The sequence below is a fragment of the Pipistrellus kuhlii genome, unplaced genomic scaffold (assembly GCF_014108245.1).
Source record: "Pipistrellus kuhlii isolate mPipKuh1 unplaced genomic scaffold, mPipKuh1.p scaffold_m20_p_7, whole genome shotgun sequence".
Taxonomy (NCBI): Eukaryota; Metazoa; Chordata; class Mammalia; order Chiroptera; family Vespertilionidae; genus Pipistrellus; species Pipistrellus kuhlii.
In genome coordinates, this window is record NW_023425573.1 from 38,750,936 (window position 1) to 38,769,913 (window position 18,978).

General features: G+C 47.4%; 1 protein-coding gene across 8 annotated transcripts in view; it reads right to left on the reverse strand.

Moving 5' to 3' along the window:
- The window catches only part of ITGA6 (integrin subunit alpha 6), a 66,269-nt gene that overhangs the window by 32,615 nt on the left and 14,676 nt on the right, over positions 1–18,978 (reverse strand). For 7 of the 8 annotated variants that reach the window (XM_036421373.2, XM_036421372.2, XM_036421376.2 and 4 more), the window contains exons 2-4: positions 3,036–3,160; positions 1,389–1,468; positions 8–263 (exon numbers count right to left, since the gene is read on the reverse strand). In XM_036421373.2, coding sequence (XP_036277266.1) covers positions 8–263; positions 1,389–1,468; positions 3,036–3,160 — 461 coding nt within the window. Of the gene's footprint in view, positions 1–7; positions 264–1,388; positions 1,513–3,035; positions 3,161–18,978 lie in introns of those variants that run through there. The other variant, XM_036421378.2, reaches the window with a different exon arrangement.

Sequence of the window (18,978 nt, forward strand, 5' to 3'; positions counted from 1 at the left end):
ATCATACCTTTCCAGTTATAAGTTCCCGGGGCTCCAAACACAATGTAGTGAAAGTCTTTAGTAAAAGTGGCTGCTACCCCTTGCTGGCAAGAGCCAAACTTCTCATGGCCTCTCAGTCGGCCGTCACAGAAACTCCAGTCTCCTCCATCCATCTCATCTTCAATCCGGAGGTTCTCACTTAGGACGTAACACCTTCCAAAGATGTCTCGGGACTCCTGCTTTGTGTTAACATGTTGTCTTTTCTCATATCGATGAGCACATGTCTGCAAACAGATGGAATGAAGTAGCCCACGCATGTCTACAAACCTTATGGTTTTCATTACAAATGGATACAACTCTCAATACTAAAAAAGGATGTTAAACGTGCCCTGAAACCAGAAAATTGGACCTGAAACCAGTAAATCTTCCCCCAAAGTGTCACTAAGAAGACCTTTATCCAGCCTATAGAAACAATAGGACTTCTGTCTTATTTTCTCCCAAAGAATAATGTCCGATCTGAATACTGAAGGCTAATCGATAATGCTCAGGTAATTTATTTATAAATGCAGCTGTCACATAAACAATGGAAACACCTGATTTCATTTTCTTAATCTAACTGGCTTAGTGGCTGTATAAACCCTCCCATCAGTATGTTTGTGAAAATAGCCTGTTGCCAAGGAGAGAAACCACGGGCACATTTTCACAGAAATCAGGCAAACATGCCAAACCAGACATTTTCCTTTTATCCACACTACGCCCTTATAACCCTTCATCCTAGTTTATAACCTAAGCTCTGAGATAGCTTCTCCTATAAGGCAGAGAGAACTACACTGCTGGGTGAGAGGAAATCATCTCTACAGTTTTACTCAATGCTGTACCCACACAACACAGGCTAAAGATACTTGACAACATCCAAGTCTATTTCCCCTAATACAGCCCTTCAATAGCAAAATTCAACGTCCAGTAAAATGCTCATTTCCCCCCCCCCTCTCCAAATTCTATAGACATTTGTTATAGCCATCGTATTTTGAAGGAGACACAGAAAGATCATCATACGTCAGTCCCACAGGTCACTCCCAAGGTCACCCAGCATAATCCATCTAACAGACCCTCTCATTTTCGCTGCCACTTCTCCTTGAAGAAGCTCAGAATAAATCATGGGAGTTTAAAAAGTCTGACGTTACTTTCCATTCCAATTCCCATATTTTTTTTATACTCATCTATAAAAGCTACATGGTTCCTGGGACCATGTCCAACTTGTGTTGCTTTTTATATTCAAAGACCATCTAGGGTTTGAGATATTCAATAGAATTTTGTTAGTAAGTTCTTTGAATTTGAATGTTCTAAAGAAAAGCACTGCTGTGCTCACTGCGGTAAGCAGGGCACTCGGACACAGTGCCTCTACTCACCACCACTTTGCCACCGGGACCCTGGCTCTGGACAGTCACCCCCATCCACTGGTCCTCCTTGCTTTCCGAGGAAGGGTCGGCTGTGGAGAGCAGCACAGGTTACACCGTGAGGACTTGAACGTGACTCAAACAGGCAATGAACCAATGGATGGACAAACACACAAGAAACGGTTTCCAAGTAGCATTGACTCCAAGCTATGGTTGGTAAGACTCTTGCATAAATTCTTCACATAAAATATACCAGGTGGCCCTTCACCCTCTGACACCCAGTGTCCCCAGTTCAGAGAGGTATTTGAAAATGTAAGACTTCCAGCTTCCAAAATCCAACTACCATCCAAACTAAAAGGAAGTGTACGCTTCTCTACACACTCCCAAACCTGCTACATACAGCATGCGCTGTTCCTTTCTTTACTGGAGATGGGAAGATAAGACCTCAGGTTCCTATTGTATTTTTTCTATTGATACCAAGAAAGAAAGGGGTAAACTTCTTTTCACTCCTTCTGCCCCCCGAAAAACAAAGAAACCACAAATATCACCATGTGCTCATTTCAATATCAGTGTGAACCTACTGTATGACCTTCTGACCAAATGTCTGCCCTTCCTCACTGAGAAGCCCGGCAGGCAACCATTTTCAATCTGGAATCGTTACAAAACGATGGAAACTGAACAACGTCAAGTAGACAGAAGGGAAATGCCAAAATGTTAAATAAAAAGCGATTCTGTCTACATTACCAGTGGGTTTTCTCTTTTTTAAGATATATTTTATTGATTTTTTTTTTTTTTACAGAAAGGGAGAAGGATAGAGTTAGAAACATCGATGAGAGAAAAACACTGATCAGCTGCCACCTGCACACCCCCTACTGGGGATGTGCCCGCAATCAAGGAGCATGTCCTTGACCAGAATTGAACCCGGGACATTTCAGTCCGCAAGCCGATGCTCTCTCCACTGAGCCAAACCGGTTAGGGCACCAGTGGTTTTTCTTTATAGGTCACTGCCATTTACAAGTTTCCCATAATTAACGTGTATTATTTTCTAATCAGAAAAAAAAAATCATCCCTGAAAGAAGAAAAAGCAAGAGAAGAACATAAAAATAACACATGAATCTGCAAATCTACACAGACCACGTATGTCATGCTAGGTTTGGTTGGAGCTTCTCAGTTGCTAAGAATTGCTCTGCCCAACATACAGTCCTCACAAATAAGCCTCTACCTGAGACAGCAGGACAAATTTTACTCATGCTGGTCAGCTCTCAGTCCAGAGGTCTGAAATTTAACATCGGCTTCCTCCCAAATACTTAACAGCAAGTGAGAACTTTGGCTGCTGCGTACAAGACATGCACATTCAATTCGCTTCCCTGCTCTGAATTCAGCTTTTCAGCAGCCTCCTGTAGAACTTGGAAACGCCACTAGGTGGCAGCACCAATACACCGTATCAGGGCTAGGAGGCGCAGCAATACCGTGCGCCTCAATGGGACTTAGAAAACGGTCAGTGTTTTCAGGGCAACCAAGAAACAGTTAAGGCTGGTGCAATTAAAAGTGGCCCTCTCTCCAAGAATGCATGCTGGTCCCCCTTCCCTTCCTCATGGAAAGGGCGAGAGGGGTACCGAGGAGCTGGCCCAGGGAACACGGAGTGAGCAGGGAACACACCATCGTTGTCAAACTCGATCCGTGTGCACGGGTCCCGAGAGGTGATGTCGCAGCTGTACAAGCCTCCTGTCCGGTTGGCCCTCTGCAGCGGAAGGGCCACTGCCCGCGGGGCTCCCACCAGCAACCTGTGGACAAAACAGAGAATTGGAGCCGTGAGGTTAATGCATCTCAATGAGCCCTAGCCGGTTTGGCTCAGTGGACAGAGCGTCGGCCTGTGGACTGAAGGGTCCTGGGTTCGATTCTGGCCCAGGGCACATGCCTGGGTTGCGGGATTGATCCCCAGTAGGGGGCGAGCCAGAGGCAGCTGATCAACGATTCTCATCATTGATGTTTCTATCTCTGTATCCCTATCCCTTCCTCTCTAAAATCAATAAAAAAAAAAAAAAATTTTTTTAAATATATCTCAATGAGTCAGTACCAAGATATTGGGGTTATTCTTTGTCAAGGAGCCCACTAAGTCTCTGCAGCTTAGGGGGAGCAAAGGTAGAAAGAATCCTGTGACCACAAGGCACACACGTGCAACTCCTACGCAAGTCGAGCACAAGGAGAGGGGCTGCGGAAACCAAACCAAAAATCCGTCCCTCTCTCCCACCTTTCCTGGGAGCAGCTGCTCGCTCCCGAGTACGATCCTGTTGTTCAAAAAGACACTTTTCATAGAACATGACCCCTCACCTACGCCAAGGGCATCCTGTGGAACTCAACAGACAAAACCAACAGTCTCACAATGGAAGGGGGAAGCGGTCACATGCAACTCAAGTGACAGAAAATGTCAATTTCTAATACGGACTGTGTCTTCCTGGAGCATTTTCCAAAGGTAATTATTTTCACTATGCCCGAGATTTCAGCTTCTCCATTGTTAAGTGAGTTAAACCAGAAAGCTACTAGGCTCTAATGTCACGGTGGCCTACGTGAGGAAAAAACAAATCTAAGCTTGTAAATGTCAAGGTTACCAATCAGACCCTAAGGACAACCAATCACGAACAGCCAACGAGGCTTTAATCCATATTTGATCAAGTACTTGCCTCTCTTTGCTTCCTTGCTTTTCTGTATCAATCTTTCCCCCACTCCTATTGGTGGAGCACTGCTAACCTCTTCCATGTTGGCGATGTGAATCCATTTTTTGCTCAGATAAACTTGTAAAAATTTTAATATGCACCAGTTTATTTTTTAACAATACTGATTTAGCACCTACCCTTTGCCCAAGATAAAACTCCCTGAATTCCTCTCTTTCGCGCTTGTTGGCCTCTTTCCCCATCAATTCTTACTCATCTTGGCAACCTTACCATCTCCGGCAAACTCCTCTGCTATCGCCCGATCAGCCTTGCACAAAGGATTCTGGGAGGGTCTGGTAGTTCCGTGTATGCACTAGACATCGGATGTTGCTTCTTTCTTCCCACCCCAGCGCTCTTGCCATCTCCTCTAAGAGGGGCCCCTAACCCAGACACACAATCCTCACCACCTCCCTGTTTCACAGCCAGGACGGGTCCTGGAGACCCACCACCTTTCCGCGGGGTTCCTTCTGCTCATGTTCTTTACTCACCAGTGGTTCTACCATCTTTGGGCTCTGGCTGACTGGTGGGGACCAATGCTCCAACAAGAAAGAACACACACCTGACTGGACCGAGAGAAATGAGGTTGGAACTGAGAAAAACAGCCAAGAAAGCAAATATGAACCTACACATTCCCCCAAACAGAAAACAAGCCACTCCCAGCCTTCAAGAAACCCACAAACCTCAGACACAGAAGCAAAAAAATTAACCCACAAACCAAACGGTCCCCTACCACCTCTGCCTCTGCTGTGAACCCACTGACAGATTTAATGAATTTTTTTTTTTAAACAAATGCAATGCAGTGGGTGCAACAGGTAGAAAATGCTCTGAGAAAAGAGGGGAGCCAGGCTGTGCCCCGACAGAGCCAGGGAGCAGGGTCTTACAGACAGGGTGAGGCTCAGCTCACGTGGAAACACGTGTCCCAACGCCATTGTTCCTCCCAGGCCCTGCATGGTGGCCCGGTCAGCCGCCACCTCCAATCCTCCCTGACCCTGAAGGGACGGAACCAACCCCACCAAACAAAGTTCAGAACTGGAACCGAGTCTGAGCGGGGCCGAGGCAGTGTCCTTGGTGCCTGGAACTTCTTGGCAGAGGTGAGGCCAAGTGCCAGTGGTGTCTCCATGGAGCCACACCACACCTACTCCATTCATGTCCATCTGTTACGTAGCTGAGCGGTGAACTGGCCTGGACTGTGAGCCAACAAGCTCAATTACCTGGCGGATGCGGGGACGGACCCCTGTCCCAGGTCCTGGCAGGGACAAGCAAGGGGCGGGGGTCAGAATCCCAGAGTCGTGAGGGGTGAGCACTGGGAGCACAGAGGGCACACCCCGCCTCTGGCTGTCCAGGTGGAGAACGGGGAGACCTGGGGAAGGAGGGCGATTGCTCTGCCTTCAGGTCTCACAACTCGTTGGGAGCCGAGACAAAAATGCCTTCGGAGCGATATGGTTTTTCTTCTCCGTCCTTTTAAAAGGCTTCCTCAGAAATAGGACCTTAGGGCATTCACCACCCGCTGAAAGGCCAACCCTACCCAGATGACACACCGAAATGAGACCTGCACTGTTGGCCAGACTCGATGCGGGAAGGCAGAGCCACAGCACGACTGCAGTGGGTGGGGTGCGGATCCGGGAAGGGATTTCCTGTAAAGGCAACCAACTCCGACCGGAAGGCTAGCAGGAGCAGCCCGGAGGAGTTCCAGGGTGATTACTGTGTCTCCTCTGACCACCTCCTCTCCTCCCCGTCCACGCCCAAGGAGGCTGGCAACCTACCTGGGGCAGGTACGGGGCCTGTCGCTTCCTGTGTGCTGTACTGGCTCACTCCTTTGCTTATTCATTCCACAAATACTCAAAAGCCTCGTAGGACGCCTAAGGACTCATCCCCTCCCCTTCCTGCCAAACTGTCCCTGGTGGAGCTAGAGCCACACGCTGGTCACTAAACCACAGGAAGGTAGAGGATAGGCGAGGGCGGAGCAGAGTGCTGTGCGCGGCCAGAGGAGGGCGCCAAAGCCCGCCTGGGAGGGAGGTGTCCCCCGAGATACCAGTGGCGCTGGAGGGGCCAGGTGAGGAGCGTGGAGCCAGAGGGCAGGCTGGGAGGGAGGGAGGCAGAGGAATAGGAGTGATGAGACGGAGCCCTCGGAGGCCTGCACTTCTGCTGCCGGCTGTGCCCTGCAGGAGACAGGTGTTTCCTTGCACCGTGTTGTTTAAAAAGCTGTGGAGATTGTTCCCTTTACAGATCAGCACTTCCTCCAGCCCCTTTGCTCCTGGCTGCGTCCTAGGGTTTTCTCCCTACTTGGTACACCTCCACCTCCCTCGGAGTCCCCTGGGGTGGAAGAAGGCGGGGGCGGGGGGAGGGGGTGCGCTGTGACCTCAGGCCCAGGCCCCGGCAGCCAGAGGAGGAAAAGCAGACACTCATGGGGGCACAGGGTGTCCCCTGGGACCACACATGCAGGAAAAGCAGTCAAACCATGATGGAGGAGGGGTTCAGTCAGATAAAATCAGAGTCATGGGAACGGTAAGGAACAGCTTAATGGGAGAACACAGTCACCCCAACCAAACTCAGCAACGGGCAGGTGTCTTCATCCTCAAGGGGAAGCTAAGGCTGCCCTCTCTGGCCCAGGAAATAAGCAAACTCTTCCTTCTTAGAACCAGCCTCCATCCCAGGAGGACACAGCCATTTGCCGAGCCTGTGTCTGGCAAGAACAGATCAAAACCAGAGCCATGTCCAGTCAATGGCACAGTCTCTGTGCAACCCATCGCCTTCCGACCCCAAGTCCTCCAGGGCCCCAGCCCACGCCGTTCGGAACAGAGCCAGCTCCTGAGCCAGCAGGGAGGGCGAGGCGCCAGGAAGGACAGTCTGCATCTAGGGGACCCCCGGTCCACACCAAAACCCCTTCTGCTCAAACCCCAGCTTTCTCCTCTTTGCCCCCAATGCCCTTTGGTGCTGGATTCGGAGTGAGCAGCCGGCATCTCTGGGCACCACCGGGAGATACCCACCGCAGCTCCTGGCACCGGGCAGCAGCTGCCGGCTGTCCAGCTCCCTTCTCTAAGGAAGCACAGCAATAGCAGCTGCTCTTAGCACTGACCCACCCAGAACGCCTGGAGGAATTCAGAACGACAGAAATGACCCACGATCAGAGTGACAGGGACTGAGACCTACAAGTCGTGGCCTCCAATGGGAAGTAGAGGAAATGAACAGAACAGCGTCCAAGAAGCCCGTTTCCTTATCAGGCCCAAAGGAAAAAACTGCATCAGGAAGGGTAGGAACTGGGGTGTGAACGAAGACAGTTTTAGATACCAACGGCACAGGAAAAATTATCTCTGAAATTGCTTTCCACAGGGCAGTGGACAATGACCTCCACTATTTTAAAGCGGTGCTGGCATAAAAGCTGCCTGGGGGTTCCAACGTATTAGAAACCCACACTTAGAAGACAGAACAAGCCCTAGCTGGTTTGGCTCCGTGGGCAGAGCGTCGGCCAGCAGGCTGAAGGGCCCTGGGTTCAATTCCGGTCAAGGGCACGTACCTGGGTTGCAGGCTCAGTCTCTGGCCCTGGTCGGGGCACATGCAGGAGGCAACCAGTCAATGTTTCTCACATCAGTATTTCTCTCTGTGTGTGTCCCCCTTCCTTCCACTCTCTCTAAAAATCAATGGAAAAAATATCATCGGGAGAGGAAACCAAAAATAAAAACAAAAAAGTAGAATACAGGACAAAACTGATGAGGAATAACATTTGAAATAGTAAAATGCACTGTAGAAGGCTAACTATACAAGTGAGACTACAACTGAGAATATGATATAAAGTTTTTGAGTCTAGATCAGAATTCTCGGCACAAAGACTCAGGATTCCCTCTCCTGCTATTGGCCACAGGGTTATTTCAATAAACTGCTTCCAACAAGCCACACTCCTGCTTCCTATAGTCCAGTTCTCACCCAATCAGCAGACTTTTATATAACTACCTCAACCCAAAGTCTTCGATTCTGGGGCACTTTCCCAACTCTGGGGACAATGGCAGCCTTGCTTCATTGATTTTGGCAATAATTCCTTTCCTCAAGGATTAAAGATCCTGCCTGGAGCCATGCAACTTTGTCTCAGGAAACATGAAATATTGCTTCATTAGAACAAGGACACTATTATTGCTTAATTTAAAACACAGCCTTCTTAGTTTGTCCAAATTAAGCCTTGAAAGATTAGAAGATGGCATTAACCATTTCAACGGTTACTTCATCATTTAAACCCATCTCCAAAGTTAGGTGTGTGTTTGTTGCTGTTGTTGTTAAAGTAAAAAAATAAATAAATAAATACAAATAAAAAAGAAAGAACTTAAAATGGAAAGCAACTGATTCCAAACTTATCTCAAGCCCCACTTCTCTGGGCCAAGTTTTTTGGTGTTTTTTTTTTTTGTTTTGTTTAAATTTCTGAATTTGTTTTTAACTCTAAATATTGTTTATACATTTATTTCTTGATCTATCAGCTTTAAGCGATACTTGTTGACCTCACAATATGAAAAGAACTTAAACTACTTGCTATTTTGTCTATGTTTAATAACTAAATTACTTTAGTTCTTCTACTTGCTACCCTTCAAGTTTTAAATAATTTACGTTAACCTCTACTTTTCCCTTCACCAACTTCTCACACAACCTCTCCATTCCCCAGGCGGTGACATGACGCTATCAGCAATCTAACCCTTTCTCCCAAACTTTCCTCTTAGTTTCTCCTCCACTTTTACATCATTGTCAGAGCCACTGCCACTCACATTTTGTCATGGAACCACAATTCGGCCACCTGTTCTTTAAGGCAAACAGGTAAATATTATTCGGTGCCGAACCAAAGTGCACTGAGATGATCCTCTATCTGAGACCAGTATCAGAAGCCCTTGACCTCAAAGGAAATCATTCCTAGCATCAAGGTCAGACTTATCTGACATCCTCTCAATTGGTGTCCTTCGCACTTGGACCATGACTTTTGCTTTTCTTGGCTTTCCCTTCTCATTGCCTTTCCTTCTCATTAAACTGTCTATGCTAGCCTCGGTCTTTCCTACGCTCCCAGTCATACCTGCATGGAATCGGGACCTCCTTTGTCCCAGTTTCCTTCTCTGGGCCCCTGCACTCCTGGTACCACCCAGATTGCTCCTAGGCCTGCGACAAGGACTCCTCCTGGGACTTCCCTCCCTGCCCTCCTAGGTTGACTGCTTTGACCTGGGTTCCCACATTTTCCTCCTATTGGAATTACTTTCTTGAATAACATCCTAAGGAACACTATATGAGAGGTAAACTGAGTCCCTGCATAGGCAGAAATGTCATCATCCTACTCTACCCAGCTAGATAGTCCGGGTGTAGGACACTGGGGAAAAAACGTTTTCTTTGATGTTAACACTCCAATTTATCCTAGTATCCAGCGATGCCAATAAAAATTCTGATGCAAGTCCAATTTTCACTCCTTGGAGGGTGACTTTGAGGCTCTCTGCTTTGCCCCAGGTGTTCTCAACAGCAGGATAGTGTCTGTGCGGGAGCCTTTATCCGCTCACAGGGCACTGGGTGGCCTCTCTCAGTGTATAGACTCAGCACGACACTTCCCTGGAGACCCCACCCTGCAGGGGTCATTTCCCTCATTCCATTATCTTCGGATGAATCGACCTGCTCTCTTTTCCCTCCCCACTCTGTGGTTCTGAGTTTTTTTTCAACTTTATTTTCCAGTACTTCTATTTTTAAATTTCAATTAAATGTAAGTCCAATAAAAACGTAAATGTCAGCACTTACAATCTCCAAAAGCTTTTCATTCTGATTGTGCCATTCACATAATGCATTCTAGTCTTATGTTGCAGACTTGGTATGTTCTCAAAGTTCTGCGTATTTTAGTATTTTACCTGGGGGTCTCTCCTCCCCAGTTCTCTTCCTGTCCCTGGATCATCTGTTTCTTCCCCTTTTCTGCTTGCTGCCAGCTCTCATCCTTAATTCTCGCGGTGGCTGTTGTATGGAAAGGCCCCTTCCTGGCTGGATCTCAGCAGAACAGGAGTTCTGAAAGGGAGCTCTGGGAGGTTCTCACTTCAGGCTCAGGGGGAGCTGCTGTCAGACTGCAGGCCACTCCCCTAACGCTAGAGGAAGGCTTCCTCCTTGGGGTGTCAGCATTCACACTGGGAACCCTCCCCTTTTTGAAAACCATGTCACGGCCTCCCTCACCCTTTCTACAGGAATCCATTCTTTTTTACTTTTCATTGAGTTATAACTGACTTAAGCTTTGTAAAACATGCACATGTCAACATTTCCATCCCTCTCCCTGCCAAAGAAGTGCCATGGCATTTTGTTTTGCTTCTGGCTGGAATAATAAATGCCAGCAGCCTGCCCTCTGCAGAGTTGGTGGGCGAGGGTGTCATGTGGGGCCTGTGGACCTCCACAGAGACCTTCCATTCCAGAGCCACGCCTCCTTCCCAATCCCCGCCTCACTGGTGACCCCCAGGGGGTCACAGGGGAGAACCCCCCTCCTTTCTCAGTCCCCACCTGGCGGTGACTCCTTCCTTGAGTAAGGTCAAAGCAGAACCCATCTGCTTCCTGCCTGTCGGTAACTTCCCAGTCACTACGGAGCCCCAAGGAGCCTGCAGGCAAGTACACCCAGAGTACCGCCTGGAACCCCAAATCAAAATCCAATTTCTCGAAGGGATCAGACTCTCTTTGCAGCCCAGTCCCCCACAGCTGAAGGTGAATGTGCTTTCCAGCTGTTACCACATCTCCTCAGCACGGCTACCACCCCTCACACACCAGGTGCAGGCCTACACAGGTAAGACTCCTTCTGCGGGAAAAATTCAAATAGGTGTGCTGTTTGGCCACTGTGTGTTTTTAGACGTTTATGATATAGATGAGTTGACTGACAACATTTGATCATTTATATAAAAGTGTAAAATAACATTATACTAAACATTCACTTAAAATAGCTTTATTTGTATTTCATGAAGTGATTTCATTCAAACTTCCTGTGTTTCTTTGACATTGCTTCCTAAAAGCAATGTCTGAGCCAGTTTTCCAGAGCACTTCCAGGACAGGTCAAGTTTATAACAATATCCAAGACGTGAAAATCAGGATGTCAGGTCCTGAAGAATTGTTACTAACTGGAGGCAAAGAAATGTAGGCTCGCTTCTTTAAATCAATTTATTTCATTTAAAATATCTTAAAACCAAATTCAACCTCTTTCCGCATTACAACTGATTATGGTCCTTTCAGGCTAATGTGTTTATAACAAACAGAACTTTGTGGTTCACAATAAAGTAATCAAGAGGGCACCAGTCACAGGAGAATGGTTGTATAAGGCTCAGATATAAGGCAGAATCGTTTGGGGGTAAAAAGAAATCTTGCCTTATATTCAAGGGTGTATATAAGGAGACCCCACAATCAGAAAACATGGCGCTTTGGACAGACGTCGTGAGAAAGGCCTGAGCCACGCCTTCTCACCTGCGAGCTCTGGGCTTAAGCCTCCAGTCAGGCTGACCACACATACAAACTCCCCAGGACAGTCTTGACTCACACCTTTGTCCTGGGCTCCCGTTCATTCTCAGAAGATACCCGAGTGTGGGAGACATGATCCCGTCACCCCAGCCTCAGATATGAAGCTGGCAAAGGAACTGACTCATGCAGCACTTGGCACTCCAATCGAGTGGTCGGGTTGGGCTGTGGCTTCACAGGCACCATGAGTGCCTCAGCCTGGAGGCCCTGTACTCAGTCTCCACATGAGCAGCCTGCCTGGTCACCGAGCTCCACCGGGTGTAGGAGAGCCCGCCTCCCCAACCAGGGGACTCTCCAGTTGTCCGCGGGCAGCAGCACTGTCCCTGCTCCGACTGGAGAGCGAAGTGCCTGCTTCCCCAGGGACAGTGGTCAAGAGGGAATGCCACACCCTCCCACCGTCCCCTGGCAGCCCGGCTAGATGGCCGAGGGGTTCTGTCCTCCCCTCCCCTCCCTGCTCCACCTGGTGACGACAGGCAGAGGAGGCATTAAAGCTTGTTTGTGCTCTCACCCAAATGGCGCACCTCTGCCTGTGCCTCTCAGGGGAGAGAGGGCCTGGCCTGATTCTCTCGCCTCTGCAACCAGAAAATCAGTAAATTAAAAATTATATATATGTATATATATATATATATACATATATATATATATATATATGTGTGTGTGTGTGTGTGTGTGTGTATATATATATACATATATATATATACATATATATATATATATATATATATATATATATATTTTACAGTTATGAAGTGACAATTTTCCTTATTTTGGTGATTGGTTATTTGGAGACTGAAGAAATACACCTGAGACCTCTGCATTAGTAAATACTACTGCGCCCTGACATCCCTTTGGGCAGATCTGCTGTCCACACCTCCCCCCCGCCCCCCCACTACCCTTTGGTGTCCTGAAGGAGCACAAGGAGCCCAATTTGATCTCATCTGAGCCCCCAATTTTAGGGAAACAAGGAAGATGGTTAATAAAGGACCTGCCCAGGTCACAGTGAATTACGTGGCCTGTACTATCGCCTTCATAATCAAAACAATAAACCAGCTGCAAAGAACTTGTAGGAGGAGAAAGATGGACAAGGAAACTGACTATATTCCACCTCTTTTTGAATCAAACTAAAACGATATTTCGTTGTATCGTGTGAGAGGACTTCCCAGAACGTGAACTTCCTCCACAGCCTCAGCACCAGGGCTCTCCACTGCCGCCCCTGTGGCTACTCCTCGGGCAGCCCCATGTTCTTTGTCACAAGAAGGGCAGCAAGAGAGCAAACGAGGACCCTCTGCAATTACACCCACTTTTATTCAGATATCTCTCAGCAATTTAGAGACGAATAAACCAAGGCTCAGACATTACCTGACAAGGGTAGGGCTTCAAGCCCAATACTCTTCCCAATACAACTGGCAGCCATCCCCCCGCCATCTGGCCACACCCCAGCTATCTACCATCAGTTGCCCCAACTCTCCTCACCTCCCGGCACACAAAGGCCTTGCCTGGTGCCTTTGCTCACTGTGCTTCCTGCCATCCTGCCCCACCTCTCAGGAGCTCTCTTACCAACCATTTCCAAACCCCAGCTCCACACTTTCCATAAGAATTTGCCTTCAAGACCCTGAGCTCAACTTTCACTTTTTCCAAAGCAAACTTGCCTGGACAAGGCTTTCTACCAGCTCCACTTTAGTGGGCTAGAAACTCCTTGAGGGCAGAAAAGTAGTCCTATTTTTTTTTTCTTGTAACCTCAAGGGTGTTTGGCCAAGAAAATCCAAGACTTATTTAACTATACAAACTGGCTGATCCAGTTGGGCAAGTATGAGCTACAATTCACAGCGGAACCAATCTGCTTACCTCCTAGCCTTGAGCTTTCACGTACAGAACTCTGATTAGAAGGTTGAGGCTCCCTTTTCTCTATGAATTATAAATCTCGCTTTCAAAAGGCTAGATTTCTAATAACCTTCCAAGAAACCACACAATAAAAAAAACATACCTGCAAATGAAGGCAAACCACCTGTCATTGCTAGCAATACCCCAGCAGCTCTCCTCTCTGCCACTCTTATATCAGGCACTCTGCTCTGAGCTCATTAGGAAGCAGACACTATTTCCACCACCCACTTCACAAATGTGGACGCAGGTTCAGAGGACAAGCCACATGTCCAAGGTCACACAGATGGTACGTGATGAAATAGGAGCTGTGGCCTGCACTCCCTGATCTTACTGCAAACCACAAAACCCACACTCTCCTTTCTGCTTGTTTGGACAAAAACGTCACTAAAGCACTTTGATCTACCCACCTTTTTAGAGAGAGTATCGTCTGCCCTGGTGGGTGTGGCTCAGTTGGTTGGAGCTTTGTCTGATGCACCAAAGGGTCACCAGTTTGATTCCCACTCAGGGCACACGCTCAAATTATGTATTTGATCCCAGGTCGAGCATGTATGAGAGGCAACCGATTGATGTTTCTCTCATAGATGCCTCTCTCTCTCTCTCTCTCTCTCTCTCTCTCTCTCTCTCTCTCTCTCTCTCTCTCTCTCTCCCTCCTCTCTCTCTGAAATCATGGAAAACATTTTTTAAAGTATATTACAAGAATGTGGTTGCTTCCTATTAAAGTCTATGGGTTTGAGATGCATGCCAAAGAAGCCCAAAAAATCCTTGCTGCCTTTATCTGTATCAAAAAATCAGTAAGTTCTGTCCTGGCCTTTCCAGAATTTCACACACACACACACACACACAACAACAACAAAACAAAAAAAACCCTTTTTTCCCTGTCTCTTTGGAGAAACATGCCAAAACTGAATCCAGTTTCCAGTCATGATGAGACTCCTGTTGGAGCCTGAGGGTTCCAGTTCTTACCTGACTTGGTACATTTTACTACAGGTGTGTCTCTGACCAAGAACAAGGGAACTCATGCAATAAAGGAACACCCAAAGCAGATCATGTTTTATTATCCACAACATTCAACTCCTCCTCCAGTTCAGAAATCTCTACCATCAACCAGAAAGAAAAAAAAAAAAAAAGATGTGAAATCATGGCATTCAACTCAACCCCTTAATGGAATACCAACACGGGTGGTCAGATCAGCCAAGTGGAGAAGGCAGTGAGGAAGGATTCTGGTTCTACTCCTGGCATGACTTTTGGGTATGACCTTGGTTCAAACACTTGCGTCTAACGTCTCCAAAAGAAGGACTTAGATAATCTCAAGGCATGAATGTCATTAGCACCCAACACGGTAAAATTACAATATACCCTGGCCTACACTTTAAATGGCCAAGAATTGTACTTCAATTCCACACAAATTTATAGCATATAGGTATAAATATAGAGCCAGCTCATTTTCAGAATAAAATTATTGGCTGGAAGGGCTGACCAAGCAACGCATACCGGTAAGACATCACTCAGTGCAATAAAAACGCTGTTATCTATTGCCATAAAGAAAGGAAAAATGAAAGTCTCTAAGCAGCGCTGTTCTTTCAGTTTCACACAGCAGCTGCCAAGATCTTGTTAAAATGTGGCCTTTAGTCATTTCCCGCTCTTCTCAACGATCGGGTGCCTGCCTTTCGAGGTGCAGATTACAAGTTCTGTCCAGTGAACTGTCTGTCCTTTCAAGGAACAAGTCTAAGAACCTATGTGAACTGGACCATGAGACCACACAGCCATTGACCTTCACACGGTGCTTGACACAGCAGATGCTTAGTAAATTTCTGTTAAATGATCAGTTTACTCTATAATCTACCACCACATTTAACAATTTTAAAATTCAAGTATGTTGTTCTCAAGCAGGCTTTTATATGGCAGTGTACCAAGCATCAATATTATCAGTGCCAACTTTTTTTAATTCATTAAAAGCTGTTATTAGATAGCTCATTTATAAAAGAATCCATCATTTTTTCCCACCAGTAAAATATTTTAACAAAAACCAGGAAGAAAAAAATGGAATAGTTAAAAAGTCACCACCATGCCCTGGCCGGCATGGTTCAGTGGTTAGAGCAGTGGCCTGCACACTAGCAGGTCGCCAATTTGATTCCCAGTCAAGGGGCACATGCTTGGGTTGCAGTTCCGTTCAATCCCTGGTTGGGATGCATACGGGAGGCAACCAATCAATCTCTCTCATCCATGTTTCCATCTCTCTTATGTGGATGTTTCTCTCTCTCCCCTTCCCCCTTCCTCCTCCCTCTCTCTCTAAAATCCTTGGGGGGAAAAATATCTTTACTCCTCAGATGAGGATTAAAAACAAACAAACATAAAATAAAGCCATCATACCCATTTTATTATTCCAGTAACTTAAGAAATCCAAATTTTTCAATATTTCCTACAGGAAATTAGTTAAGATCACATCGTTTATTTTTTAACCAAGATAACTGAAACAACAGGCTTAGTAGCTGTGCCAGAGGCTGCCGCCCGTTGCGTGATACTCGCTCTCCCCTTTCGCCATAAGGAAAGAGTTTCTGCTTGGGCGTAAAGCCCCGTGAATAAAGACCCAGCCTCCCCTTCCAGCGGGCCCTGCCACAGAACTCGACTCCGATGAAGGGACCCAGGGCACAGTGTCACTCCGCTGCAGCCAGGAGTCTCCTGTAGAAGACGGTGCCTTTGGCTCTGTTCCTCTCTGTCCCCCTCGTCATCCTGCCTGGAATGTAGATGCTGCCACCGCGGGGTCCAAGGCAGAGGCTGCACATGGCACGGCAACAAGGAGGACAAGTTCTGGCCCCTGACAGCTCAGACCAGCCACCCAGACACACTCACATCACAGGAAGGCAAAACGAGATCTTTCATGCTAACAAAACAAAACAAAAAAAGTAGAAATAGGGTGCTGTGAACAAAACAAGAATGCAATTTAAAAGGTGCACCTATATCAGTATTTACAGAAGTTGCATTGCCAAACATTTACATTGCTTACTACTCCACTCCTACATGTAAAGGTGATATTTAAGAATCTTTAGCGATCAGAAATGCCTAAGAATTAACTGACACAGATGGTGATGTGGCATTGGAGCTGTGCCCTAGAGGCCCCTGTTGTATTAGGACATGTCCCCTTTAATTGCTGGCTTGTGGGGGGAAATATGGGGAGACAGGAATGTCCTAAGGGAACAGTAGCCAGGACATTGTTGAGGGACCCTCGGGGAGGTTGGGAAAAAGCAATTTACCAACCAGAAGTGTTTCAACAGTTTGACAACTAGAGCTACTGCACGGTATACACCTGCTGAACATGGGTCCCGCGTGGGCCTGTCATTATCAGGATAACATGGTGCGTGCTTTAGCACGTACCGTCTCCAGAGAGTGCATTGCATGCCTTCTCACCTGCCCTGTAACAGACTGGCAAGCCAGAACCATAATCAAATACTGAGGGAGTTACAAGAAGGCTCGGGTCCAAGTGCTAGGTGTAGGCTTATTAGCTGGGTATCGTGTGTGGGGGTTATCTGTGGAACGGTTCTATCTGAAGTTTCTATTTATGTTACAAGGATCGAATGAATCCCTACCAGATTTCCCCACCAGTGTGGCTCAGTGGTTGAGCGTCGGTCTATGAACCAGGAGGCCACGGTTCTATTCCTGCGCATGCCCGGGTTGCAGGCTCGATCCCAGGTAGGGGGTGTGCAGGAGGCAGCCGATCAAGGATTCTCTCTCATCACTAATGTTTCTATCATTCTCTCCCTCTCCCTTCCTCTTTGAAAGAAATAAATAAAAAAAACTTTTTAAAAAAGAAAAGGAAAATACTGTCAGATAACCGTGAAACAGGAACGCGGTGACGAGCACTACCTGTGGCGTTATTAGTATTTGGTTGGCACGTATTCCAACATGCCATTCTAATTTAACAAGTACTTTTTAACAAGCGCAGGTACAGGTAGGGCGCCAATGCCAAGGCCATCTGAGGAATGCAACAGCTCGAGTGTAAAACTGTCAACTCCGATTGGAGAAAATATCCCAGCGACCCCACGGCACTGGTAGAGCAGCCTGGGACATCCGAGGGTAGGACGGAGCCTGCCACAGCAAGTCACGAAGAGCGGCCAGCCCCTCCTCCAAACCTGCCGTGACCATTAAAACAGCGCTGGGCAAGCCTCTGCCCTGGGACTCGGTGGGTCCTCTACTCAGAGGGAGAGGAGGAGTCTGCGTGGCACTGCTTTCCATGCAGAGGACCAGAGGTTACCTGGACATCCACCCTCGTTAAACAAATCAGGATCCGTCCTTAAAACTGAATGCTCTGCAGGCATTGAAAGTGAAGGAAGCTCTTATTTACAACAGTAAAGTGTGGTATGCGGAAGAGTTTGGTGGGGTACGCGCTGCACCGGAGTTTGGTGGGGATATGTACTGCGCCGTGCTTAGCTGCGCCCAATTCTACGTTCTCCTGAGTATGAGGGGTACTCAGCGTTACGAAAATTATAGAAGGGGTACACATATGTCAAAAGTTTGGGAAACACTGATTTACAACAACAGGCACTAAAACATGGCAAGAGAGGTGAAGAGCTGGGGCTGGGAGGAGGTGGGGGGGGAATTATAGATACCTGTAATACTATCAACAATAAAATACATTTAAAACGACAGGGCCAGAGAAAACGAGCAAGGTGTGGAAGAATACATATGGCATGCTACCATACGTGTGAAAAGTGCGGGTGTATGCATTTGCTTTTCAATGTACAGGTGCCTGTGAGAAGGCACCACCAGGGGGTCAAACAGAGATTGCCTCCAGGAGGAACTGGGTGACCAGAGACTGGGAGCGGGGAGGGGGCCTTTTGTTCCACGTTTTTGTATTTATAGGGGTACCGCGTGACTATTACTAAACCGAAAAGGTATAATTTCTAAAATGATGTCAGTCCATGGACAATGGGTCGCTGCAAATCTTGCAGAGAAAATGACAGACGTCATCCTGCAGGTTAAATCAGTGCCCAGAAGTCATGAAGAAAGCAAACCTCGTAACTGCACAGGGCAAGCTCTCACACGCTGTCTGCATGCAGGCAGTTGCAGGCAAGCAAACGCCAAAGACTGATTTTTACAGCCCATTCAGGAGGCATAACAACAACACGTCAATAAAGACGTTGATAAACCTAGCCCTCTGTGAGCCAGGCCCTGGGCTGGCCATCTGGGAATTGCTATAAAGTGCATGCAAATGGAGGGCAGAGGTTGAAAAATACGGAAGAAAGGAAATCCAAGCCATAAAGGTAAACAGCTTTCCCCCGTGGCCCAGGGAGGCCCAGAGTAACATGGACGACAACAGAGAGAACACTCACTTTCCCAGTGGAAGTCCATGGCATTCGGGGACACGACTGGGCGAGGGACAGCCAGGATATAAAATGCTCACCCTTCTTTCAGAGCACACTTTTGTTTTCCTTTGAGGAAAGCATGCACGTTAGGCTCCACGTTCAAGCTCTGGGCATCACAGACTAACCCATAGGGAGCGAATCTGTCCAGTTCAGAGGCACCCCAGTGTG